This window comes from Lonchura striata, chromosome 6 (genome assembly GCF_050655825.1).
Source record: "Lonchura striata isolate lonStrDom1 chromosome 6, ASM5065582v1, whole genome shotgun sequence".
Classification (NCBI taxonomy): domain Eukaryota; kingdom Metazoa; phylum Chordata; class Aves; order Passeriformes; family Estrildidae; genus Lonchura; species Lonchura striata.
In genome coordinates this window covers 2,892,591-2,920,485 of record NC_140708.1, presented here as the reverse complement: position 1 = coordinate 2,920,485, position 27,895 = coordinate 2,892,591, and the positions used below count along the sequence as shown (strand labels likewise).

Here is a 27,895-nt window from a genome sequence, read left to right as displayed (position 1 = left end):
AGCGGACCAGGGCTGTGCTCCGAGCTCTTGAGCACAGCCGGGCAAGCTGCAGCGCCCGCTGCGCCTCAGCCCCGGCTCGCTCAGCTGCGCGGGGCAGGGCAGTCCCTGTCCTGCACCTTCAGCCCAGCGAGAGCCTCGGCTCCCGGCAGCGGCGCGGCAGAGGAGCTGCGTCCGCTCCGAGGGGCCGGCGCACTCAGGGCCGTGAATTGCAGCCCCGGTTCCTGCGGGCGGCGGCCGCTCAGCGCTGCCCGGAGGGGCCGGGGCTCCCTCGGCTCCCGGAGCAAACGGACCCCGCTGGGCGGGGTTCAGCCCCGAGCCCTGCGCGGGGAGGAGCACGGGGAACAAGGCGGCAGCAAGGCAGCAGCGGCTTCATGTCCCAAGAGGGATAAAATGCTGCTCTGATCCTGTCCAGGTTCTTGTGGGTACCCCACAGCTCTTCTGTGCTCTTCTCCGTGTGAGAAGGGAGCAGGGTTTTACAGAAAGACAGAAATACAGCATTAGTCACAGTGGTGTCCAAAAAACTTAAATGCAGGCCAGGTATGTAGTTTGCTGCCAAGGAAAATGAGAGGAACATCCAGCATTCATTTTGTTCAAGGCAGAAGTCTTAACTACAGTCAGTAACAGCAATCTGAATATTACACGCTTTTCCTATGCAAATAGGACAGCACAGAGGGGAAGGAAAGATGGCAATTAAGTCACAAATTCATTAATTGCACATTATGGAAATGCATATTCTTGTTTTTAAAGATTGCCTATTTTATATTATTTCTGTTTAGTTGCATCCCTTTTGACAAGTTATTTATTAAAGCAATACAGATTGGCTTTATCCTAGCATCTCTGTCCTGCATCAAGCCCTGCTGCCTCCATGCCCACCTGGAAACACTCTCAGGAAGCACATAAGCAGCACCTGATTGTGTCTTTGGCAGGGTACCCCACTCCCCAGCACAGGCAAAGGCTTTCTAAGCAACTTGAACATAATAAAGTAAAATACTCTGAATTGCAAATTTAAATTAAGTGACATTATTCTCAGATAACTTAAATTTATTTTTTTCCAAAAGTTATTTACAGATTTACAAGTATTTGTGTGGTATTTTACAAAAAGTTACAACAGGTCATTTTAAAAACATTTTTCTTTACAAAAGCTACATAAGCAACTACATTGAGGTGTTAAAAAGAATAGCTATGTTAGCTTCTAGGATATTCACTAAATCCCTATCCTCAGAGACAAAGCCAAGCTAAACAAAGTGCAAGGACAGCTCAAAGACCTGTTTGCAGCCTCCCTTTTGCTGCCAGCAGTGCTACTCCAAGCCCACAGCTGAAGGAACTACAGGGCTGGAAATCCTGGGGCGTGGAGGGTGCAGGGCTGGAGCCCAGGCCAGGAGTGGCTAAAGGGAAGAGGATGCAGTGCAGTGAGCTGGAAGTGAGGGCACTCCATCAAAGGATATTATTTCTATTTGCCTATGGAAAGAACAAGGATCTTACGTTCCAGCAAAACGTTACCATCAGTGACAAGAGTGGGTAGACTCAGAAAGGCTCAAAAGTGCTCTGCAAAAAAACAAAGTTTAGGAACCAGCTCTGAAGGCTTGGGAAAGATGGTGACAAAATAAGAACTCCCTGGCCAGCACAGAAAGGATGTGATCCCCAGTATTTAATCCCAGTCTTTCTAGGTGGTTTCTAGAGCTATGCAGTGACTACAAGTACAAGTTTAAGAGCATGACTTGCATGAAAATGATGCAGAGACTTATTCAAGGTTACAGACAATGTCAGAGAAAAGGTCTGTGCTGAACAGCTCTCTTTCAGTGGAAACACAGATATATCAAATTAACAGCTCATGTGAAAAAAACATTCAGCAGAACACACCTTCCTTCAGCAAGCGCCCCGAGGCACTGTTTGTTCCCTGGCTGAGCACAGCTCCCCTTACACCTGGGACTGCACGGAACAGCTGCCAGGGCAATGCTCTGGGATGTACCAAATCCTGCTAATGAACAGAAGGAAACAAACACACGGCATTTGGCAACAACTTCTCAGACCGCTGCATTAATTGCCATACTTTTTTCCAGTACAATTTAAAACCAGCTACTGCATGATTTTGCTTCACAACAGCCTAGCACAGGCACAGAATTAGGTTGGACTTGTGGCACATCAGCCTGTAAGAGTATCACCTTTCCCCAGATCATCTTAACAACTGAAATATTCATCCAATACATATTAACAGAGTCTCCTGTATAAACTGCTGAGCCACTTGGTAGACCAACATACCCATCTGGGTTTTTTCTCTCTTTAGATGTGCATTTTCCACATTTGGGTCCTATTGTCTCCATTTGTATCAAGAGGAAGCAGAGAAGTAACTCGTCCATAGTACCTTGAAACTGCAACTCTACGCTGCTTACCTGAAAGCCTGGAAATACTGTTGCACATTCTTTAGTTGGTGTGGTGGTTTTTACAGGATGAGCTAAACAGCAGAATTAATAAATATCTTATGGCACATTAGAAGAGCACCTCTGTATAAGTATTGCATGGCAGGAATCACAGACCCGGACAGGCTTTGGTGAAGAGGGCAGAGGCAGCTCATTGTCAGAACAGGCATTGCAGAAAATCTCCCCACAGTTCCTACAGTGATGCTAAATCATGGGCAGAAGATTAAAAATTTAAATTTACAATGGCAGTGTACTTGGTAATTCGATACCAACAAACAATAGACACATAGCAATCCAAAACATAATTCCTGACTCCTTCTTGGAGTCAGTCTGTAAAAATAATTGATCTACATCCCAAACTATGAGGCAATCCTACACAAATCATGTTTGTCTAGGATGAAGCACAGACAGACACATGGTCTTTCTAGGCTTTTATATATATATATATGCATATATATATATATATATATATATATATATATATATATATATATGCACTGAAGATTTCATTCAAACTTTGGATTAGGAATGTATTCTGCTATAGAAAAACACAGCATGAGCAATGATATCTGAAACAGTGGATGTCTCTGTGAAGGTCGCTAATTGAGATTTAACATGAAAAGGTAAAGGAAACCTCCTGCACACATTAATAAAGCATGGAAATGAATGTCACATTTTACTTTAAAATGACAGTAAACTTGTCTTTTCTTCCTCTAGTATATAAAAGCTGCCATAAAAACACTTCTACACATGTCAAATTCTAACAGTGCCAGAGCTGATAAGAGTTTGAGATAACAATTCCACAAAGTAGTTAAATAATTTAGTTAAATAATTTTTAATTAAGTTGCTTTGTGGAACTTCACAATGACACTGTTGTTTGGTTGTTTTTTTTTAAATTAGGGCTCATCTGCATTGTATGTACAAAAGAACTAGAAAAATATCTCAAAAATAATTCCGCATTCACCTGATCATTGACATTTCATGCCACACCTCAAAGATAATTACTATTTACAACATACTTGGAATAATAATTACATAATACTTGTAAATACATTGGGAGAAATCTTGTTAAAGTTTTACCTTCCTTTTTGAAAGCGAAAATTCCTTTTCACAGAGTTTGCAATGAGTAGCTTCTTTGTCCTTCAACCAAACCTGGCCCTGGAGAAAAAAATTACCATAATTATATGTAGCTGATGAAGTTAAACTCTGGGCTCCAGGGGACAAGACAAATCAAGAGCAGAACATTTACTGCCTGAATGCTCAGTGCCCTGGTACCAGTGTAATGTCACAAAGACACTCTAGAGCAGCACAGCACTGCTCCAAAACACTGCAAAACCTCAGGGGACAAGACAGAGCAGAGGTGCAGAGAGAACATGCCTGAGGTGCTAAAGCTGGGCAGTGGCTCAGGAAGGCATGCAAGCCTCCAAGTGAAGCCAATGTCCCAGCTCAGCACACGGGAATAGTCCTCAACATGCAGGGAAGCCAAAAAAAAACAAACAAACAAACAAACAAACAAACAAACAAAAAAAACAACCAGGACAGTATCAAAAATTGTCATTTTCCTTCTGTTTAAACCACTTAATAAACCCAGAAGTCTGCTCAACCATTCCAGTCACTTTTCCCTGGACTGCAGTAATATATGCTAGGTGACACAGCAGATGATCAAAAGTGTGCAAAGTCTCTGCTCTCAAATGCTCCCCGCTGTCTTTAAGAAAGTCCCAAACCTGCTGACATTACACATCATATTTTATCAGCTTTGGTGCTACAAGTTCACTTATTTCCTAGGATGATCAAATATTTATTGATCACTGAGAAGTACTATACTATGCAATTCAAGCTCAGCTGGCTTCACATTCTGTCCCAGATACACTCTTTATATGATAAAAGGGTGTGTACCACTGCAAGAAAAGGGCCAAAATGCACAGCTGTGCATCAAACGAGTTAAATCAAAAGCAAATGGAGTTTTTCCAGGACGTTACAGGGAGTCTGTGGTTCTCTTCCCCTGGAGGAAATCAGACAGTGAAATCATACACACTCTCTGGAGTAGCTGCTGTTGGAGAGAAGTCTTCTCATGCTTACAAAAGATTCCAAAAAAAACCAGTTTATCAAAAAGTTTGTTTTCTCAAAATACTACTAACCTGCAATGCCTTGTTCGCTTCTTTTATATCTTCTATTTTCAGTTTTGATCTAAAGAATAAGATAATGCCAGTTCAAACTTTTACATGGTCAGTTATGCACTAACAACTTAAAAAACTGCTTTAGTTACTTAAATTTTAAGCCAAATCCTCTGAACAGGAGTACAAGACCACATTGTCATTTTGGAGGAAGCAGCCACCCCACAGCCATCCAGGGCCAGCCCACTGAGAACTGGGTCACAGGAGACACACACAAAGTTCTTCTACAGGGCATCAAAGGCCACATAAATCACAGCAAACTACTGAGAGGACAGAGATCATTAAATGCAACTTCAACACCACGTAACAGTAAGGAGGGTGCTGCTTGCCAGGTGTCCCTTCCATCCTCTGAGTCTGGGAAGCTGCACTGGCTCTGCCTGGGGTGGGGCTCATCTCCCTCCCAGGGGCTGCAGGGACCACGCTCTGACTTCCTGCTGGGCACAGGTTGGTCACACAGAGATGTTGTTGCTGAGCACAGGTTGGTAACACAGAGATGTTGCTGTTGAGCACAGGTTGGTAACACAGAGATGTTGCTGCTATTGAGCACAGGTTGGTCACACAGAGATGTTGTTGCTGAGCACAGGTTGGTCACACAGAGATGTTGTTGCTGAGCACAGGTTGGTCACACAGAGATGTTGCTGCTGTTGCTGAGCACAGGTTGGTCACACAGAGATGTTGTTGCTGAGCACAGGTTGGTCACACAGAGATGTTGTTGCTGAGCACAGGTTGGTCACACAGAGATGTTGTTGCTGAGCACAGGTTGGTCACACAGAGATGTTGTTGCTGAGCACAGGTTGGTCACACAGAGATGTTGCTGCTGTTGAGCACAGGTTGGTCACACAGAGATGTTGCTGCTGAGCACAGGTTGGTCACACAGAGATGTTGCTGCTGTTGCTGAGCCTCACACAGAGCCAAGGCCTTTCCTGCTCCCCCCAGGGCCAGGCTGGGGAGGAGCCTGGGGGTGATGGGAAGTGAGGGGACACAGCCAGGACAGAGAATAAAAGGAATATCCAAAGGATATTCCAAACCAATGGCATCATGTTCAGTATATAAAGTGGGGGAAAGGGGGAAGGAGGACATTTGGAGTGATGGAGTTTTGCCTTCCCAAGGCACCATTCCACATGATGGGGCCCTGCTCTCCTGGGGGTGGTTGAACATCTGCCCAACCACAGGAAGCCATGAATGAATTCCTTGTTTTGCTTTGCTTGCATGCGTGGCTTTTCTTTTCTCTAGAAAACTGCCTTTATCTCAACCCTTAATGAGTTTTCCAGCTTCTGCTTTTCCAGTTCTCTCCCTGATCCCAGTGGTGGGGAAGTGAGTGAGCAGCTGTGTGGGGCTTGGTGTCTGGCTGGGGCTCACAAAGAGCAGCACTGCCCTGCTGCAGCCAGAGCTGTTACCTTCTCCTTGGGGCTCCTCTGGCAATGTCACAGCTGGCAAACTTTGTTCTGCTGCAGAACAAAGCCTAATGCCCTTCAAACCAGGACTTTCTGTTCACAGACACCCCACCAACCAAAAATAAAAATTAACAGGCCCAACCTAACTAGACACAGTGACTTCTCATAACCGGTTAGTTATCAAAATAATAGCAATATTGTCATATACTGTCTAATATGCATTACCACTGTCCCACTATTTTCCTTAATTCACGTGTATATCACAAAAATAAAATGTATAAGCCATCAAGAATAATAAAATTACTCGCTCAGCTTGGATGCCAGCTCTTGGAGAGCAGCTTCTTGGTCCTCACAGATGCTTTTCAGTTGCTTGTTCTTCTCCTGAAGTTTAAGAAACTCCTTAAAACAAGACAAACAAAGTAAAATGAAACCAAATTATTATCAAATTGTGCTTGCCCTATTGCCTAGAAAGCTGCTCCTACTGAAGCTGATCTTGTTGAGAAAGCCAAGTACATGAGTGATCCCTCACACTTCTTCCAAATCCAGCCTGAACAGCAACTGCTCAGGATTAAACTCTCTTAGACTCCAAGAGATAAGGAAACATTTCTGCTTCTGTATCCCACTCCAGGGAGAAAATAAACCTGACTGACTGGAGATAAAACCTGGAAAATAAACCTGATTGACTGGAGAGCCCAAGAGCACAGAGAGCCCACAGTGAGGACCGAGCCCCCAACAGAATGAGCAAGGAAAGCAAGGATTTAATTTCTCCTTATCCAAAGTACTGAGCTCTGATCTGTGGACTAAATGGGGAGTAAAAAGCCCATTTTTTCCCTTATTCTATTTATGAGAACACATTAATGTAATCTTCCTCACATATTTGCAAAAATTCTTTAAAATACCATGTCTAAGTCCATAAACAACATTGCAGTCAATTTTTAAATTACTAGTCAAAATTTGCTGCAGAATTTACTTTCTTAAGGGTAACTATTTCTTGGGTCTCTGTTCTCAGATGAGATACAGTTTCCTTTTCCTTCTGAAGATCATCCTCCAGGGTTTGCCGCCACTCCTTTTCTATCTTCAAATCTGTTTCCAGCTGAAGCCTAGAACAGGGAAAACAAAACAAAAACCACTGTGCACAACAGTATCACTTAAGAAAACAAAACAGAGTTTATTTCTGGGTGCAATAGATTATTAATATAGCAAACTATTAACTTACATTTCTAAAGCAGAAATAATGTGTCAATATAATGATATTTTAGGTATCAGTGTAATAAACAAAGCACTGCCACTTCAAAAATGCTTTTCAAAGTAAGTTTATTTAAAGGACCAGGAATATGGCATAATTTTGAAGAGCCAACTTTTGAGATAAATGAGTAAGAGAAGACAAACCACAAAATTCTGAATTATTTTTAAAACATGCATAAGGCAAGGCCCCTTATCTTTATACAGCTTCTTTCTAAAATAAACTAAACCAACCAGCCACAGTGTCACTGGTGATGCAGACAATCATTGCAGGCATCCCTGGTACCATAAAAGTTATTTAATTTTACACCCTTTGATGTGAAACTTCTATTTTAGACTAAGGTTTATGGCATTTTGAACAGAACTGAAAATAAAGGAGGAAGAACTTTACATTTCTGTTTTTATTGAGCTTTCTACACAGCTGAGGTTCAGCATAAACAGGGATATAGGTTCTATTGGCTTAACTGAACTTCAGCTAAAGGAATTAGGCCTACTCTGACAGAAGACCCATTCTAGCTAGAGTTTTACTATTGTTTCATTGAAGACTTGGTGTTTAAAATGTTATGGGGTGGAAGAACACTATCCAATCTTCTAGATTTAAACTGTGTCAACACAGGAAAAGAGGGGAAAAGATCTGAGAGTATTCATGCAAGATCTTTTGATGGGAAATCTACATCCACATTAATTTTTCTGTTTTAAAACCAAACCCACTTTTAAAGGAAAGACTTACATTTTGGGACACTACCTCAGCATCTGGCTGGAAAAAGAAGTGAACATGACCTGGAGGTTTCAGAATTGCAGGAGTCTAAGGCTGGGGTCTGAACTGTTCTTTTACTCAAATCTGCAAAGGTGACTGTGGTAGTAAAGTGAACATTTGTCATGACAGTTGAACAAGTGGACTGAAACTCGGAGTTCTGAGAGAGGCAAGGGAGGGCTAATAACTGGATTGGAAATCACTAATTTTTAAGCCCCAATCTTTGTGCCAAAGATTTACTTAACTGATGTTTTATCTTCCCAAATAGAGAAAGTACCTCTCCTTACAGGGAGCTTCTAACATTATGTACTGATTTTAATTAGTACTGAAGGATGTAACAGGAGAAAGACAGAGGGTTGCCTTTTAAATCAGCTTTAACTTTTCTGACTCCATTGAATTTTCACTTTTTATTTCCTGTGCAGTGGTAGTTAAATTACTTCTACCTCATCCTTAAGCAGGATCAATCAAACTATTGTTGTGCCATTTCTGGTTAAGTTTACACTACTCCATACTTGTGGGCTTTGTTCAAAGTGTGTTTTACCACTACTCCACAACATATTTTCCCCAACTTAGGATAATTTCCTCCTGAATTAAGTTGGCACATTTAGCCAAGAAATAATGCTGGTTTTCCCCTTCCTTTCAAGCTGTATGTCATTTTAGAAGCACCCAAAGCCAGCTTGGCTTCCTTGGAATGACATATTTTCTTCTGCCTTGTCAGTATCTAACATGAAGATCTTTAGTATTTACATTCTGTTCAAAACCATTTAACAACAAGCAGCCTGTTCTAGGACAGAGGACATATTGCAATGTAGAATATTTACTGCCATGCATTTTTCCAAACAAGAAAGAAATACTCACAGCTGTTTCTCCTTCTGGAAGAATTCGTTCTGCAGGCTTTCAGATTTATTCACATATTCCTGTTTAAGTTTCTCATCCTCAGCCTCAGCCTCCATTTGAGCCTTCTCTGCTTGCTGCAATCTGGTGTAATTCAAATCAACTTTGGGTAAAACTGAAGCTAGAACTAGGGTGTAGAGGGTGAAGAAGACAAATAAAAGAAAAATGGGGAAATAGAAACATTTCTAAATAAAAACTAAGTTTGGGGGAAACTCACAAACTCAAACGAGAAACCCATACAATGCCTAGAGAACTTAGCTCTTGGGTTTGCATACAGTAAGAGAGTAATCACTGTAAGTAATAGTTGTTTTATTTTATGCTCATGAATAACAGGTGCCAAAGCATGATACATATTTTAGAATGGAAGCTTTTCTTTTTCCTTTAGCATACGTTCATGTGTTATTTCTGAAGCTTTTTTCCCCCAAGTAAATTCTGTAAAATTACCTGGCTTGCACTAATCACCCATTAAGACAGGGCAGAGCATGTGTTGTGCAAAAGCAGCTCCAAACAACTGAGGCATAAGGCTGCATACAGAGCACTGCAATCAGACAGCAAAAGACTTGACTAGCCTAATACAACAAAATACACCTGACAAGTCCCACTACATTTATAGAGCTACCTCAACTACATCATCATTAATTTAAATAGTCTGTATTAAAAATAATGCATTCTTACACTGGTGAAAATAGCTCCATACTATAAACAAATCAAAATGATTAATCAAGAAATAAGGGATTGTTATTTGATTTAATATTTTCTGAGTTCCAAGTTTGTTCAGTTGACATTAGCTCACTGTGGTACCTCTGTGGTTGGTGTATTGTAACAAAAGTAAATGTACTAAAAGGGGACTTGTGCTATATCATGGTTACACTGAGAATAGTCTGGAGAATACAGGAGCCTGTAAAATCACAGTGAATGTCCCCACCTGCTGCTCTGTGTTCTGTAAAACTGTCTCAAGGGCCTCTCAGGTAAGTGTTGGGAGAAATCAGTTAAGATGGTTGATTTGTCACCTCCCAGCAGCTCCCTGAGCACAGAGTAACTCCCAGCTCCCAGTGTCAGCTAAAAAGAAGATGTGTCAGCAATATGTCTGCATTTGTGCTTCTGCTGATGAAGTTGCACCAGAGGGAGTTTCCAAAAGCTGCTGGTAAACAAGTGAACAAGGCTGGAATTAAACCACCTTATCAAGAGTGCACTATCTCACTCAACTACCCCAGGGGCCTGAAGAATGCTCCCAGTCACATCTGCAATGGTACTGCACAGAGGCCAAGCCATGGGAAGGAGAATATTTGGAACAAGCAGGTCCCTCCCCAGAGCAGAAGCTGACTGAAGCTACACAAGACACCAACACCAAAAGCACGTTAAACCCTTCCCTAAATCACAAAATCAACTGCAGAGATGTTTCCCCAAGCAAGGCAGAAAGGGAGCTAGCTAGCTACCCAAAAGCTGCAGCATCATCCCCAGCCCAGCACCAGGGCTGGCTGCACTGCAGAGATTCAGGCAGATGCCGAGCTGGCTGCAGTCTGCAGCTGGATTTGGCATTCAGATGATTCTGTGGCAACACTTGTTTGCATAGATGACAACTGGGTGAAGAAGGCTCCCATTTCTGCCATGGTCTTCCTGTTGTTCTGTTCAGTATTTCTGGTTTGGGTTTTCTTTGAAGAAGGAAGGTAGTTATTTTTTAGTAGCCAGCTCATGTTAAAGGCTCCTTCTGCCTCCAAACCAAGGAATAAGCTAGTAAATACAACCTATTCCAATGAATAAGCTAGTATATAACCATGCAGTAGAAACCCTTTCCTGTCCCCACTTTTTCAAACACATCTCCTTCTGCTGCAAAATTCTAAAGATCATTTTCCCAGTCATCATCCACTACAGACTTCAGAGCAAACACCAGGGGGAATAATTAAGGGCAGTCAGCAGCCTGAACCTTCCTGCAGTGCAGACAAGCAGCAGCCCAGAGCAGGAACAGGAGCTGTAAAGGCTGCCTAATGATGGGTGGAGGGAGGGAAAAGGGTTTGGGCAGAACCACAGTGTTGATCTCAGTGCAGACACAGCCAGGGAGATCCTCAACTGACAAACAGGTTAGGCAGGTTCAGGATCTGGGTCCTAACTGTTCATCCCACTCACTGCTCCACCTCCCAGGGCAGCTGTGCTAGGCAGGAGTCCCAGCTAGAGAATTTGCTGGAGCACTCTGTCTCTGCCTGGAGACCCTCAGCAATCAGGCACGAGAATGTTTCAGCCCAGGACATCAGGGAGGTGGAACTTCAGCTGCTGGCTGCCCAGAGGCTGGCATCCCTCCAGTGCACACACACAAGGAAGATGCTGGCACCACCTTCTTTCCTTACACCCATCCTGAGGGAGCTCAGCTCCCTCCCTCCAACTCCTGCCACTCTCTTCAAGAAAACACTGCTAGTTACAACCACAGAACACAACAGAGAATGTGATTTCGGGATAAACACGGCCTAAAAGTGAAAGGAATAAGCAGGGGAGAAGGGAAGTTTTAGCCAGAATGGCTACTTTTTAAATCTCTTAGTACCAAAGAACTGGAAAAATCAGTAATTAGAAACAAGTGTCAAAAAAACGTACAGTCAAAGTAAAGATATCTAACCTCTTAAAATAAAATCTAACAAAGAAGCGATTCAATAGCATTAGAAAACTAGCTTACATTTGCTTAATAATAGTGCAGTAATTTACTTTTTTTCTTTTTCTTTTTTTTTTTTTTTAGGAGGGGTAAAGTGAGATCGGAGGTGATGTTCTTTCAGAAAACAAAACAGAACCCAGCTACTATCAGTGACAGTGCAGGATTTCTAATACCACTTTCAAGTTTGAATTGGATAATTCTGAAGTCCTAGTTCATCACCAATTATTTCAACACAAGAGATCTGGAGGAGCCCTCAGAATGATATATCCTTGACAAGTTTATACTGGTGCTGAGCCTCATTGCTGGCACATTTGACGAATGACATTGCAATAGTCCTAGTTTGAGTTAACAGATCTTTGTCACTTTATGAATGCAGTGGACAAAAAAATCAAAGACAGATGGAGGTAGCAAAACAGTAAAAACAAAAATTGGGATAAAAGGATAAAAAGAAAAAGAAAAAAGAGGAAAAAAGGATGTCAATAAAAGAATATTCATGTCACTAATTTTTTTAATACATAAGCATGTTTTTCATAATCAGATTTAAATGAAAAAAAAGACATGTCAAACACCAACATGACAGGGCTTATGGATATGCTATATTTTACAATTAGAAAGATCAATGTTGCATATAAGGCCACTAAATTAAAACATGTGATTCACATCTTAGTATTATGTAGTACATGCAGTCTAACCATAATGTAAATTTATATTTTAAAATTTTAGCCTTTCACTTTTCAACCTTTCAGTGTGAAAACCCATTAAGTCATTGAAAATAATGGCATTTCCAAAGCAATGGACAATTATAACAGCTTCAGCAAACAATCGGTGATCTTTGAAGGCATTAATGTTTATATTAAGCATATGCTTAAGTATAAGCATGATTAATGCTTCCGTTTCTATTGCATTTTATTCAAGTGGGGAAAAAAAGTAGGCAATAAGGAATCAGAATTTTGAAATAACTGAAAGAATGACTTTTGGTATCAGCATAAAAAACCTTGGACCAGAAGAAAGATGGCAGAGGAAGAAAACTGAAAGATTAAATTTGTATTTAAAGTGAGTGTGTTTGTCATACAGAAAAAAAACAGTCCAACAGCAAAGCACTAATTAGAAGTTTCAGGAAGGTTTGGTTTAATTGTTCTAGTTGAAAATTACATCAATGGCAACTGAGGGAATGCAGTAAGACATAAGGGTGTGGAGTTGTGAATAAAGAGAAACAAAGATGGGGCTGTACCTTTGTTCTAGTTGTTTCATAGTTGCATTAATTTGATTGGTCTTATCCTCTAATCGACTAATTATTTCATTCTTTTCTTTCATAGCATCTTCAGAAACCTGGGTTACAAAAGAGGTTAAAACTGAAATTGATATAATTGCACCATTACCTTGTGGGAGCTTTTTCTTCAGTGTCTAAAGGGGCAAATGGTAAAAATGGCTTCAAGTTTTGATTGTCTTTAAGGATTGCCTTCTAAAAACCCTTGAGGACAGTATGTAAAATCTTATGCCTAGAAAATTTGTAGTTTTATACTTTGCAAGTGTAGAGGTTATTTAATATTTAATTAGTAAAAATGTTCCCCTTTGATTTCCTTCCTTAGTTAATCACTTTAGAGGTCAACTTAAATTCACTGACCAAGTAGCCCATTAGAACCTTACAGTGAAGAGCAAAGAGCTTAGTCCAGAAAATCACCCAGGGTTCTCCTATAAATCAACCCCCCCCAGATCCTAACACTGGAGAACATTCTCTTATTTTGCTCTCCAGCTCTATTTATATTTGTCATCCTCTGGTCCATTTTCTTCACATTCACAGATGGGAAAAGTAGAATCCCTTGTCCATCACTTCAATTATCTCTCTACAGTATCTGATTTTTTCTCCCCTCATTCTGCCACAGATTTGACTGGGTTCTTGTGCTGGTTTTCATTATTTATTCCCTAAATCAAATTCATGTTTTGCATAAATAATTTGCTGGTATTTAGTAATTTGTTAACTGCATTTGGGGTCCCTGAGATCCATAGGCTCCCAAAAAAAGGCATTTCATTGTCAAGATATTTTCTTAATCTGCTAACAGATTTAAAAATAAATCTGAAATTGTAATTAGCTTTCTCCATTTAACACATTCTTGTCTTCCTTTCTCTACTTTGGAAGGTCAGGGCTTCTCTTCAACTCCTCATTATGTGCCTACATTCTTCTGTTTTTTTTATACAACACAGGCCAAAAAAATATCCTTGTTACAGTACACTATTACTCTCTCTATTTCACACAGGACATTATTAGGCCATGATCTTATCCTCATGATCTTTTCTTCCCTAAAGCCAGTAAGTGACTGCCTTAAAAACTCCTTTGTATGAAACCATGTTTACATAGGTAATGTTCCAAAATGCCAAGCTGACCTAAGAAGAACAAGGAAACCAGAACTCCAGGGAACAGCAGCATTCAACTGACCAGAATGGTAATAATGCATTTCTCTCTCTGTGATCCTTTCAGCAGTTTAACCTTTACCTGCAGCTTTTGGTACATTTCCACGTTAATTGCTTTAACTTCATCAAGTTGCTGCCGCAGGCCGATGAGGGTGTCCTGCTTCTCATGGATATCCTTCTCCAGCAGTTTCATGGCAAGCTCTATCTCGTGTTTCATGCTAACTTGAACCACTAGCTCATTCTCCATATCCTATAAAACACAAGCCAGTGCAACACAAAGGATTTAAATAATTATGGAATTATTTATTTCTGGTTTGAAACGCTAACAGAGCTGCAGCACAACCTATTTTACCACTTCAGAAATTCTGCCCCTCTTTACCATCGCAACTTATCCATAAATGTGACATACATATACTAACTGGCCAATGGGGTTTTTTAACTTTGGGAGAAGACAAGTCACATGATAAGAAATTACCCTGCCAGTGTTGTACAGAGCTGCCTAAGTATTAATTACAAAAATAGAACAGAAGTATTTGTATTTTCACAGGAACAATTTAGCATAGATAGAGAGCATACAGTATTGCTAAAAGCTTACCTAAAAAATTATCCAAGAAAAATCTGGTTGTTTTTTTAGTGTTCTTCAGCAACATTACTACAGAAATATTGATGTTCTGTAAAAACTCCCTTTTTATTAGAGGCAGTTAGAAAAGGCCACTGAAGTATGTGAAAGGCAGGAGCTAAGCCCAAGGGAAGTAGCAGTGCTCACACAGTGAGCGCTGTGCAGAGGGGCAGTGCCAGGAGCACTCACCTGCCGCAGCTGTGCCTCCTCCCGGAGCTGCCGGCGCGCCTCGGTGTACATCTCATCCAGGCCCTGCCTCGAGTGCTTGTACGTCTGCAGCTCTGCCTCCACATCCACCTTGGCTGCCTGCAAAGGTACAGAGGTTCTGCAGCTAAATGGAATAAATCTAAAGTAGGCACACAGCTGGTGCTAACTGGGAGTGGCCCAGCCCCATCCCCAGTGGGTCCAGCTGAGAGAAGCAGGTGAGCAGCACTGCCAGCAATGAGCCCTGGAATGCCCAGGTGTGCTGAGCAATCACACAGGGAACAGAGGGCACACAGTGCAATGCATCAACATGAGGGTATAAAAGGTTGGGCTGAAGAACAAGAAGGGCAGATGCTTGCAGCCTCCTGAAATTGTATGGTGATACTCTGTGTATCGTGGCCGTCCCAACTGCAACATGTGCTGTGACAATCTAACGCTTGTGGGGAATAAGAAGAAAACCTTACAAACACATCATCCGAGAAAAACATGGAAAGAGCTGTTTCTGCTCTGTGGCCATAGCTTGATAATGACAACTGAATAAAACCAGCAAAACATCTATACTGCAGTACTGTCCTCCTTTGGTGCCACTTGAATACACTACCCATGCGTATGGATGTAAAACAATCTAGCATCCTAGAATTTTAATTTACTTATGCCATTTAGAAAGCTCCACGGATTTAGTAAGCCCTTCTCCTCATAAACATTGTTTCAGATTTGGACAAGTTAAGCTTACTTGAAGTTGAGATGTACAAACTTTTGAACAAAAAATAACTACATTATGTTACAATATTAAAAGTGGTAAAACTAACATACCTCTAGATGATGCTGTGTTTTCATTAAAATCAGAGTATTTTCACTCCTCAATTGATGGTTTTCTTCCTGAAGTTTAATTATATTATTTTTTGCTATTGCTAACTGAAAAGGAACAAATAAAAAAAGAAGTACTGTGACCACTTTTGAGAGTAGAAACAAAGTAAAAAATATTCTGATTAATGCAAGACCAAGACATTCTCCGCACTATTTTCCCTGCCTGCCGAACAGGCTGTTTTTAAAGAAAGCATGAAGCTCCTGGTTTTAATAATGAGTCACTTTCATTACAGCAGCAGCATGTTCAGGATACTTCACTGTTTCATGTCTGGTGAAGAAGATGCTTTCTTTTCATTGCTCCATTATGACTTAAAGACCCTTAATTCTCTTTTCTCATCCTCAGCTTTTTCTTTCCACTTGGCTTCAAGTTCATCCAGTTTTTGTTTATCTATTTTGGGCATCTTAATATATCATCTGGAGCAGCTTACATAAGAAAGCTTCCCCCATATGAACAACATATTTATAAAAGATGACATGTTATAACTGGGCCCTACAGTATACAGCTTAATGTCAGAATTATAAACCAAAGGATCAAAATAGGTGGACAGTTGGGCTGAAGGCTTATAAAGGAACCAGAATACTCTGAGAATTAACACTCAGAAAAGATGTTCTCGCTCTGTTTGGATACATTACTCGCAGAGTGAGCTAGCTGTTCCTTCAGCAGCTGAATTTAGAGTTTTCAATTTTCCCCTTCAATAACTAAAAAAGGTGTGCTCTCTCTTATAAAGCTAAAAATATTGGAAACTAGTCAAGCATCAAAGATAACCAGAAATATAGGCTATAAACACAAATCCAGAACCAGACAAGTCTGAAAGCTGTGCATAAGTATCCAGTAAAAAAGCAAGAAACAATCCTTTGGTTAAAGCTGGGAACTGGAACAGAAATTGCTTGGTGAACTACTTTCTGTCTCTTTCTAGCAACTGGTGTCATACATTCTAGACCAGTCATCTGCACAAATCAGACTGACAGCTGGACTGAGAAAGGATTCTCTTCTCATTTTGTCCAAAGTTGGAAATTGCAATGTTCTACAGAATTGATGTACTGATGCTAGAGGCTACCTGGCAAGCTGACTTCAAATCCCTGCAGCTGCTGCCACTCTTCTTTAAGCCAAAAGAAAGGTATCTGAATATATTATACAGAGCTTCCACAGCTTAAAATAATGTAAGTATATTTAGAAAAACAGTCTTTTAGAGAAAACAATATGCTACACATTACTAAAATAAAAAAGTACCTCTTCAATCAGTTTAGTGTTTGATTTCTCCAGTGAGTCAACTCTTGCATGTAGACTGCTAACTGTGCTACTGAAAGGGAAAAAGAAACAGTAGTATTCAAGATTACATCAAAACTCATTCAACCAAGCCCAAGAGCTTTAATGCAAGGTACAGTGATTAATGGTTAAGAACTGTGAGGTCTGTTCCCATTATTGGAAGTTTTCCTAAATAGAAGAAAATTACTCTCCTTTGTTGAACATTTATATGCTTCTTTCCAATTCCCAATGTCACCCCTGTCACTTAAACTCCTGCTTGGCTAGGACTTCCCATGCACTCTCCCCTTCCTTTATCCTCACAACCATATTGCATCCAAAAGATAAATGAGTTCCCCCTATAGAACAAAACCATTCTGCAGATTCTCTTCCTCAAAATACATTCTTTTATAAAGGCATTTGTTTCTTTGCATTTTTTGGGATTTGTCTTCAGGCTCTAGATTCTCTTCCTCCAAAATATATTTATTTTATAAAATCATTTGTTTATCTGCATTTTTTTTTGAGATTTGTCCTCAAGCTATCCTTTTCTTGATGCTTCTTGACTTCATTTAGCAATCTCACCAGAGTTTTATTGTCTTTTATTACTCTGTTGCTTTTTATAGTATCAAACTACATCCAGGCCTTTTCCATAACCTATTTCTGCAGGTAGCACCTTTTTCCAGGCTGCACTTCACACACAGGGAAACAGAAAACCTATTCTGTAACACCATTTACTTTTTCACATATTTCTTTGTGGTGTCCTCAGAAGTTGCCAGTTCATCTGTAACAGCAGAGCAGAGAGATTACTGCATTTTAGGATGTCTAAACACAAACAGCTGAACTGAAATAAAAGAGGAGAGTTGCTGAATCACTGATCTGACAGGAAATTCTATGGCATAAACCAGAGCACAAGAACACATCACTGCTCTTAATTGTGATAGCTCCTTTCTCCTCCTTTCATTTTGCTCATATTTGATGTGCTCAGCTTTTCTGTGCTGTTGAAGGTTTCTCTTCAGTGACAACATTTCAAAGCAGAATATCCTTACTCCAACAGGAGCCTTAGAGTAACCAGTGATCCAGATTATCAGCATTAAAAATTTAAAAATATTATTACATTTCAAAAAGGATCTAGATCAGCTATGCTACAGATTCTACAATTCTTTCTGGCTTTGTTGTTTGGTTTGGTTTGTTGGGTTTTTTTAGATTTGTAGCCCTTCAGACTGTTTACTTTTGTAGAATAGTCTTCAGGGAATTTAAATCACTGTTGTTCTATTTGCACAATAACAAACACAGTGGTGGACTAGGTTTGTTTCATCCAGCAAAGCAGGAGGAAAAAGCTGCTTTCCTGAAAATTGTTTTAACAGGAACCTCAACCTACCACATATAAGTAGCTTCTAGCAAGCAATGAGCTTATTCAGTTTCAGTCCTAGCCATTAAAGACACAAACTAAAATATTCTGCAAGGCAAAGAAATAAAAACACATAGATTCACCAGCACACACAAAACCACTGTTTTGAGTGTTAAAAGGAACATATCAAACTGTTAAAAGGAACATAGTTAGAATCCAGACCAAGCTTTTGATTCCTGTAATATTATGAATCATGAGGACTTTCACAGCTCTGGGCTGTTGGTTTTGTGTCTCATTGAAGAATAAAGGTTTTGACTGCCCAAAAGCACGAAAACTGATACTGAGCTCTCCAGGAGAGTGTCTTTTCCTACTTCACTAAATCTTCAGTCTAAATATGGAGAAATGGCAGCTTTTTCTCTGAAGTTCTCTCACAAAGCTGTGGTACAAAAGGCATTTACCTGTAAGCCTGGCCTGACACCCATACTTCAAAGTAATACTTACTTCAGTTGCCTGTTTAGTTCCTCTACATAATTCTTTTGGTCCAATATTGCAGCGATCTGTACATTTCTAAAGCGAGCACAAAATAAAATTAACAAAATAATGTACTAAACTATGGACTGAAAATATACATATTTACCATATGCAAATGTCCAACTCAACTGTGTTTTCAAAAAGAAAGGAAGCAACTTCATCTCATACTTACGAAGGTAACAACAGATGTTACATCAGTGAGACACAAAAAAAATCCAATGCTTTAACTGCAAACAATTTCTCTACATGAAAGATGAAGTCTGAGAAGGGTAGGGATGTTTATTTACTCTGCCATAACTCTGGTTCTTTTGAAACTCTGACTAAATCCCAAGCTCAGGGCTTAAAGGTGTGCAGGTTCCTTTTCACTGCCACCCGGCAAGCCTCCCCTGCTTAGAGGCAGGTGATGCTGCTGAGGTTTGCTTCAGACTGCAAATATTCCTCCAGCTAACTAATAACACAGGATCAGAACATTTCATTTTTAGGGAACCTGACTTGCTTCTAAAAGAACAGGTCCCAGCCAAGAAATCATTTGTTAACGTAGAAAAGAGGAATTTTGTGAGGACATACCTTTCTTTACCCCCAATGTCATCATCACTCTTCAAATACACAGAGAAATCGATCACCCCAACCTAGGAGAAAGCAAAGGTACAGTTTCATATCATACAAATAAGTGCTGCTGATATTTACAGCCTTGTATTTATACAATTAATAAAACCTCAGTTACAGCATTTTTAAGGTTCATCCAGTTTGAACCAGAAGTTGAAAAACCTGAACTGTAACACTTTAAACAAGATTTTACTAAGTTTAATATTTACCTGGTTTATACATCATGTCAGGATCCTGTTTTTCTTTCCATGTCTTTTCTAAAAAAATCTCTTCACAAAAAACTTCTTAAAAATATGTTTTTCTGATTAAAGCGAAATACCATCTCTAATAAATAAGGTAAAATGTTCTATCTATAAAAGTTACTTTATTTCAATTCACTACTGCTGCATAAACACATTTCACCACTGAGTAGCATTTTTTTCAACACACCAAAATTCTGCTCCTGGCTGTGACTTCTATCAAGGTTCAGAAGTTTGCCTTTCTGCTCAATAAAACCTGCTGCTTCTGGCTTCTCTGAGAAGGTGCCTCCTTTATACTACTCTTCACAAACAGAATTATTCTGGACATTTTACTTATGTCAAACTGGGACACACTGCAATCAGAATCTCATCTGCCAACCATTACCTCAAACTGAATTTTCTCTCTCATGCAGCAAGGCCACCCAGTGATAACAGCGGTGTAGCTAGGTTTTGTGGATTATAATACACATACTTAATTCTCAACACTAAGAGCAAGTTGATAAGTTTTCTGTAATTACAGGCCTGTCAAAGTTATATCTTCTTTTACACAAGATTCAGCGCCTGAAACCAGCACTACACAGTAACTAGAACAAACAACTGAGGACAAGTTAACCATGGAATTCAAAAGCACACACACACAATTAGCTTTCCCAGAGGAGCTGTTTTTTCATCAAATATATGAATATAGTAATAACCACTTAAGCTACTATTTTTTTTTCCACAAAGAAGCTGAAAAAAAAAACAATCAGAGCTGAACACAGTCTACGTTTATTTACAAATACCTGTGCATCTGCCTTTAAAGAGAATCTGTTAATATTTTCTTGGAAGAGATCAGGGTTAAAAGTCAAAGCCCATTCAAAGCAGGAAGAATTCCAAGCCTTGCTTTGCAGAATCAAAGTAGTCACCCTCTTATGAGGCCATAAGAGAGTGCTTGTTTCAGAACAGCAATAAATAAATCAAGCAGGGTAACTGATCATGGAACTATACTTGTCCCACAGAAGAAAAGGATGGGTCACACAAGTCAGATGGAAAGAACTCTGCCTTGCTACAGCTGCTCCCATTTGAGGACAAAGCACATAACTTGACCCTTGCACTCTGACCATTATCTCCATTCAAAGGTCACCCTGCTGATAGTGAAGTTAAGGCAACAGCCCCACAGACCCAGGAGCTGGATCATCACAGCCTGAACAGTCTCAGGTAGGATTTCTAACAAGTTACCACTCCGAAGTAACAAAACCCACAAACGAAAGTACAGAAAACTCTCATGGATTGCATGTACATTCCTTTACCTGGATGAACTTACTTGTGAATCCAGGTCTTCTCCCTTCACACACAGGTTGGCATCGATCACGTTCAGCCCAACTAACAGCCCAACAATCACTGCCCCTTCCTCCTCCATCATAAGTGCGTGATACTCGTAAAACTCACTGTGTGGAGAAGAAAATTGCATCTTACTGGTACATTCATTCTATATGCATCCAATAAATTAATCATAAGTGACATACATATCTAAATTTTCTCTTACTGCAGCCTTACTACAGCACCCATAAAGATGAACTGGCCCTGCCCATACTTTTACCTCATAAATATTTTAAAATTCAAAGTGCATGGTTTGTCTCAGAGGCTATTAAAAATAAGGATACTGCCTTAGGCTCCAGATGGCTGGTACATTGTGGGGAGGATGACAAGACTTACTTTGACTTTAAAAGAAAACAAAAAAAAAGACCAGAAAAGGCTCTTCCCTACACCTGCTATTAGCCAGTCTTGAAGAGGACACTGCAACAAATGGATACTTGGCCACACTGATTCAGACAACTCAAGTTGTTAAGAAGCACTGCAAGCAATGCAAAGGAAGAATGGCAGAAAATTACTTTTTGTGAAAAAAATGCATGGAATTCAGTGAATATATGCTTGAAATTCAAGGATCCAAGGAAGAGATTAAATGGATAAAAAAGAAACATAAAGGGCTAAAATGCTAAAAAGGCTGTTAAAATATTGTCATAGTTTTGCACCAAAACCACTACAAATACAAATACTTCAGTGAACAAGAGAATATCAGCACTTTCTCCTCCTTGCATTTTTAAATTAAGATTTTAGATTCTATGTAACAAACTGTCTTTTCACTGGAGAAGTCCATGGCTGGTGAACACCAACAACATCCTGACATACCAGTGTTATCTAGGCACAAAGTCAGTCTTAAAAATAAGTATAGCTTACAAAAACTGAAATGAAGAAGCATTCTTCTCCATTTGTTCTTAATGACTCCATTGGACAGAAGTTATGCCAGGAGAGAGCAATGTCAGTGTTAGAACTGTGAAAGCAAAGTTCAAAGCAAGAGTCCTCCTTCCAATGCCAGCTCAGTGGAAACAACACACATGGTAGGGGTGAAGTCACCTCCTCCCTAGTGCTTATTCTGCACAGCAGGGGAATGCAGGATTATTTTAGAAGACTAAACCTCGAAAAATAAATTGCAAACAAAATCCAATGAGTTGTTTACCTGAGGAGGTCTCTCTGAATGATTAAACAGCGAAGATAATCGGCCATTTTCTTCTGCATCAGCGCCAACCGCAGCCAGGCCCGGGCACGGCCCAGCGGCGTCCTGAAACAAAGGCCATGAGGACAAACAGCCCCAAATTAACAACATATTGATTAAATCATGCTCTTTAACACCTTATCAGTCTACTCGTGGAGCAACTGGTATTTCTGAAGGGGTATTTTAAATTATTAGTTGAGCATCAGCATGTGGAAAGCCATAATGTTTAGGCTTTTGACTCCAAGCTTTGGGATAACAAAGATTTTCAACTACTCAGTTGAGCTTGGGAGCAGACCCTGGAAAAACAGGAGTATACACTGTACAAGAGCCCGATAATCTTGAAAGTCCTGTTTTCTGCTGAAGTAAAACGCTTGCAACAGTTGAGACTCCTTTCTGCAGTTTGTTAAGAGTTGAGGGGAATGCAAGAAAATGCCCATCACAAGCCACCACTGCAGCTTCCCTTCCCAATCCTACTCTGGGGCTCTGCCCAACCCCTGTTCAATCCTACCTTTAATTGTGTACAAATTCAGTACTATCTTAGGAAGGCAATGCCAAAAAAAGATGAAGACCCATGTAACTGGCAAACACTAATAACCAGCAAATTACACCTGGACCTTTAGACCTTCCTCTTCTAATGCTTGCATACTTAAAAGTGGAAGCCCATCAATGAAAAACCCCTCACAAGTCGTGTCAGGATAGGAAGAGAGTAACACACCTAGCAAAGGCTATTACTTCCTCTGGCCTGCCACAAGAGTAAATAATAATTTACATTCCTGTGTGCACTAGATAAGGTCTAAAGATAGAAATTAGAACCCTTGTGCTGCCCTATACCAGTCAGTGCAACCAAGCCCTTTTGGAATTTCATTGATTGCCAATTATAAAGCTAAATACAAAAGCACAGTGCACTGGAATGGGAAGAGAATAAATTTATAACTGAGTAGGACTGTGCAAGCAAGAGTCTCAAAAGCTGCCTAATTCTTTCCTCTCTGGTATGTCACCTGGTGGTTTGATACAGCCTTTGCAGACTGCGCTCACCAATGTCTGCTGAAATTCTAGATGCAGAGTGACTGATACACAGCCTGCTCCTTTTTGCATTGTTGTCCCCCTCCCATTCACCTGTGCTCTCCCCAACATCAGGTGCTAGCTCTTCAAAGGCTTGATTAATGGCAAATGAAATCATGAGACACCTGGAAATTCTCAATCAGGTCCTTTATTTTCCTGCTGCATTTTAACAAAACTACTTACTTAAGGCCAGGCAAATCTCTGACACTTGCTGCTATTTCCTCAGCTTCTGGATATAATTTCTCCACAAGTTCCAGAGGACCCCAGATGGTTTTATTGTAACTTAGAAAGGATTTTCTTACTATGAAAAGAAAAATCAAGTAACTGAATTAATTTAAATCACTGCAGTAGCCTCCTTCATAATATTTGGTGTGTGAAAGGGTCAACTCCTGAGTCCAGAGTTCCAGGTAACTCAACTGAGACACTGGTCAGCTCACCAGCATCCAAAACCAACTTCCAAATTACTTTGCTGTGAATTTAAAATTGATATGCTAGAAAAAAAAATATAAAAGGATGTCTAGCTAAAAATATATACTACACACATACATCAAGTCGGCAAACCCTGGATCACTTACAATAAATGCTGTACAAAAGACGTTAGCAAATGTGGAAATATGTGGTGAAAAATTAATCATTACACTACTCATCATAAAAGGTGACCATTTAAATTTTTTTTTCAGTTCTCTATGCAACACTACACCTTTTTTATCTACTTCCAGAAAGAAAGGAAGAAAAATGGCATGTTTGGGATGAGAAATATGCAGCTAGACCAATTTCCACACCTTTTAGGCCATGCTTCAGGCAGTGCTCCATGACAACAAAGAACTGCTGCAAAGGTGGGTAGTCAGAATCCAGAGTGCGCCCAAAGCTCAAGGCTGATTCAATGAGTCCTTTGATACTCAGTTTAGCCATGTTTAATAAATTTGCTCTTTCTACAGCTGTAGGGTCCTTTACAGCTAAGACAACAGAGAAAAAAATGTTATGGTTCAAGTTTTAGGAGTGACACAAAGAAATAAAGTGCTTCACATCCACCTTGTTAAAAGGAAAACTTACCTTAACCTAATAAACTCAACAGAACAAATTCAGTAGGTGCTATAAACCACCATGCCATAGAAAAGCATCCAATCCAAAACACATTCTTAGTGTTTTAACAGGTGAATGAAAACCCCAGGTTGGGAATGTCAGTTCTGAGGCACCATGCTGTCCCAGCAGGTCTCAGAAGCAGCCAAGTCACTGCAATTAACACAGCAACTCTGCTGCATGGCTGCAACCACTGCCCCTCCCGCGGTATCAAAGCAGCCTTCCTGTTAATTTACAGATTTATTTGGTGTATTACAGCCTACCTACAGAAGCAGACATCATACTTTTTATATATAATCACTTTCCACTGTAGCTTTAATTGCACAGTGACACAAACACATGCCCTCCTTCTCAGGTTGTTCAGAGTCACTGCCACTAAACCAGGAGCGTTTTCTGGAAAATACTACACACTGAAAATTCATTCTCACCTAGCCACAAAGTATTTTTACACAGAAAATCTTAAGAATTAAAGGTTTTGCTTTAACTTGAAGTTTTTGGTAAACATTACAAAGTGTATACTGCAAAAATACATTTGAGGATTAAATCTAGTCAGTAAAAAATCCATAGCTTTTTACAATCATCTTAGTAGGACAGAATGGACAAGGCTCCTCTTCTTAGAAATCCTGCTACTGAGAACGGAGTGCTCAGGAAATTCTTAAGCTTATTTTCATTTATAATAAAGCAATTCAAACATTCAGGCCAGACCCTATTTTCTAAGAGACAAAACAAGCCCCTGTTTATTCACTATCATCAAAGTAACCTGGAAAGAAACAAAAGAGTTGATGATTTACTGCTTAATTAAATTCAACAAGTGAAGTGAAAAAAAAAACAAACTTTTTTTTTTAATACATTGAGACACAGATGTCAAAATATCTAGAAAGACCCGAGTCTGAGAAAAAAAAAAAAATGAGCCTGTTCCTTTGCAAATCTGAGTATTGGTATCTGATACAGACTGTATCTGTCTGCACGTCAGAAAGCACAAAGAACCCAAATCATCATAACAGATGGGCATTTTATCAGCTCCTCAACAGCAGTGAAATGACTTGTCTCATTTCCTGCAGCCTTCAGGTATTTAGGGATTGGATATTAGAAACCCTGAAAACTACTTTCTAATATTCTGTTTCCCTAGTTGCCAGCCAAATACCCAACTACCACAAAACATAACCTATCTCTGCTTTCTAAGAAAAATAATGACTGAGATTATGTACCTGCGACAGCTTTAAAAACTGCTTTTATAATTCCCCAGAACTTCAACAGAAAACCCCAGGAGACATTAGAAACAATAAGATAATGAGAGACGGGGCTCTGGCAAAACTGTACCCAGTTAGCAGCCACAGCTCAGTGCTTTGTCTCTTCCCTCCTTTCTGCTCAGCTGCTGGGGTCTGACCAGCTCTGCCAGGAGCAGCGCCAGCACAGCATCCCCGGGACGGGGGAGGCTGGCAGCAGCAGCCTTCCTGCAGACATCCTGCTTTTCATCAGCTCTGCTACTGACGGTATTAAATACAAGTGTTGGCGGAGGAAACGCCTTGCTCAATGCAGACTTCAGGTAGGTAGCTCTCCCTTGCTACATACGCTATTTCCCCAAAGGCATCACGAAAATTCCTTTGTCAGGTGACCTCATTCTGACTTCTGGAGGTGATCCTCTCCAAGACAGACTTCTATGTCTGCTGTTTAATTACCAGCCCTCGGTTGCTCTTTCTGAGGCCAAATCCAGTTTAGGTCTGTTTAAATTGTGATCTACCTGCATGTTTTTCTTCACCTGCTTCTTTTAAATAATAAATGGCGAACCATTTCTTTTAAATTTGAAATCAAGATTTAGAATTTAACAACGCGTGTGAAATCCTAAATCGCAGCTGCCGCTCGGGTACCGTATGGGGTGTTACGGAGGGCAGAGCAAGCTCTGCAGGGCTTTCCTCGGCGAAGCAGCAGCAGGGCCCGGCAGGGCTGTGGGCAGGCACCCCAGCGAGCACACCGCCAGCATCACCGGCTCCGAGCGGGAGCCCGGGCCCGTGAGGCGACAGCGCTGCGCTGGGCCGGGCGCTGCGGGCGCCGTCCCCGCGGCAGCGCCGGCCCGCCCGGCCGAGCCCGCCCGCGCCCGGGCACCGCCCGCTGCCGCCGGGGCCGCGGCCCGGCCCTGCCTCGGCCCCGCTGCCCGCGGCCCCCGCCCGGCCCGGCCCGGCCCGGCCCGGCCCGCTCCCGCTGCCGCAGCCCCGCTCACCCATGGCTGGAGAGGAGGAGCCGCCGCCGCGGCCGCTCCCTCAGGGCCCGCGGCTCCTCCCGCCCTCAGCCCGCGCCGCGCGGCGCCCCCGGCGGCGGGAGGACCCGCCCCTGTCGCGGCAGCCGCTCCGCCCCGCGCACCGCCCCTGTCGCTGCAGCCCCTCCGCCCCGGGCACCGCCCCTGTCGCGGCAGCCCCTCTCTCCCCGCGCACCGCCCCTGTCGCGGCAGCTCCTCTCTCCCCGCACACCGCCCTTGTCGCGACAGCCGCTCCGCCCCGGGCACCGCCCCTGTCGCGGCAGCTCCTCTCTCCCCGCACACCGCCCCTGTCGCGACAGCTCCTCCGCCCCGGGCACCGCCCCTGTCGCGGCAGCCCCTCTCTCCCCGCGCACCGCCCCTGTCGCGGCAGCTCCTCTCTCCCCGCACACCGCCCCTGTCGCGGCAGCCGCTCCGCCCCGCGCACCGCCCGCCCCTGTCGCGACAGCCGCTCCGCCCCGGGCCCCAGCTGCCCGCCCGGAGAGCGGCATCGGCCTCAGGGATGGGCAAGAACGCCAGGGCAGCCTTGGGCACAGAAACCTCGGGCAGGAGCTAAGCACAATCAGGCAGCGCAAACTTGAGGCTGCTCTACCCTTCGCTTGTGACGTAAAGCTTCGATCCCTAGCATTAATTCCAAACGATAATTCTGTAGTATTGGATAACATGTATCAGAATAAATATTACTCTAGAAAAATCTGTGAGTTTAGTACCGTCAAAGGTAATGTGCTGGGGAACCAAAACCAGTATTTAAAAAAAACAGGTAAGTTTTTTGGGTTTAATTTTTAAAAGCCCTAGAATGTGAATCTGGCCAGAAAAGAACCAAAACTCATTGAGCTGTTTATCACCAAACATTCGTCACATGCAGATGGGATCTCAGCTGATGCTTACTGCACCCTAAGTGCTACAATATGCTTTGCTTAATAATTATTCTTTCCACACAACTTTTTGGGCAAGGCTAACCAGCAACCTGTCAAATAAAAAGGTGTTCTTTACCTTGCCCAGCTTCAGCAACTGCACAAAACAGCACAAAGGGTGTCACTGCCTGGGCCTGCAAGGAAGGACCAAACCACAGGGATAGAACACAGCCCATGGTGACAGGGACACTTCTTAGAGCCACCATTCCCAACTCTTACAAGGAAAAAGGAACCTATACATTTAAACATTAAACAATTCTAAAATACTCATACTCTGATCCTGCTAGTCTAGCATAAAACAGCTTCCTTTTTTTTTTTCATTTTTGGGGATCCCAGCAGCACATTACACAGCAGGCATGCATCTGCATGTTTTCCAGCAGCACCAATGGCTGCTTCTGCATGAGGAAGCTGTTTTAAAGGCAGCACATTTAAAAAGTGATCCTTTACTGCTAGAAGATACTCACTTGCTATGTATA

General features: G+C 41.5%; 1 protein-coding gene across 4 annotated transcripts; it reads right to left on the bottom strand.

The window, feature by feature from the left end:
• Window positions 1-991: 991 nt before the first annotated feature.
• On the bottom strand, window positions 992-26,622 carry RUFY2 (RUN and FYVE domain containing 2). 4 transcript variants are annotated; one of them, XM_021529054.4, is made up of 18 exons: window positions 26,473-26,622; window positions 23,957-24,130; window positions 23,358-23,475; window positions 22,077-22,178; window positions 20,883-21,006; window positions 19,302-19,363; window positions 18,705-18,770; window positions 16,844-16,913; window positions 15,559-15,660; window positions 14,731-14,847; window positions 14,005-14,172; window positions 12,745-12,842; window positions 8,840-8,959; window positions 6,956-7,085; window positions 6,290-6,384; window positions 4,556-4,604; window positions 3,498-3,575; window positions 992-2,621 (listed from the first exon to the last, which is right to left on the bottom strand). In XM_021529054.4, the coding sequence occupies exons 1-18, from the start codon at window positions 26,474-26,476 to the stop codon at window positions 2,478-2,480; spliced, it is 1,821 nt and encodes a 606-aa protein (XP_021384729.1). In that variant the 5' UTR covers window positions 26,477-26,622; the 3' UTR covers window positions 992-2,477. The 4 variants fall into 4 exon arrangements, 3 of the variants coding, with proteins under 3 accessions (XP_021384729.1, XP_021384730.1, XP_085439971.1); XM_021529055.4 differs by having other exon boundaries at window positions 16,844-16,910; XR_014956387.1 differs by lacking the exon at window positions 4,556-4,604.
• Window positions 26,623-27,895: the final 1,273 nt, after the last annotated feature.

What these genes read in the sequence shown, in the direction of transcription:
- RUFY2 (XM_021529054.4), bottom strand. An exon ending in AGAGATTTGCCTGGCCTTAA is followed by an intron (nt 22,179 to 23,357) that starts GTAAGTAGTTTT and finishes CCTTTGTTTCAG; the next exon opens with GACGCCGCTGGGCCGTGCCC. An exon ending in GAGAAGACCTGGATTCACAA is followed by an intron (nt 19,364 to 20,882) that starts GTAAGTTCATCC and finishes GCTTTCTCCTAG; the next exon opens with GTTGGGGTGATCGATTTCTC.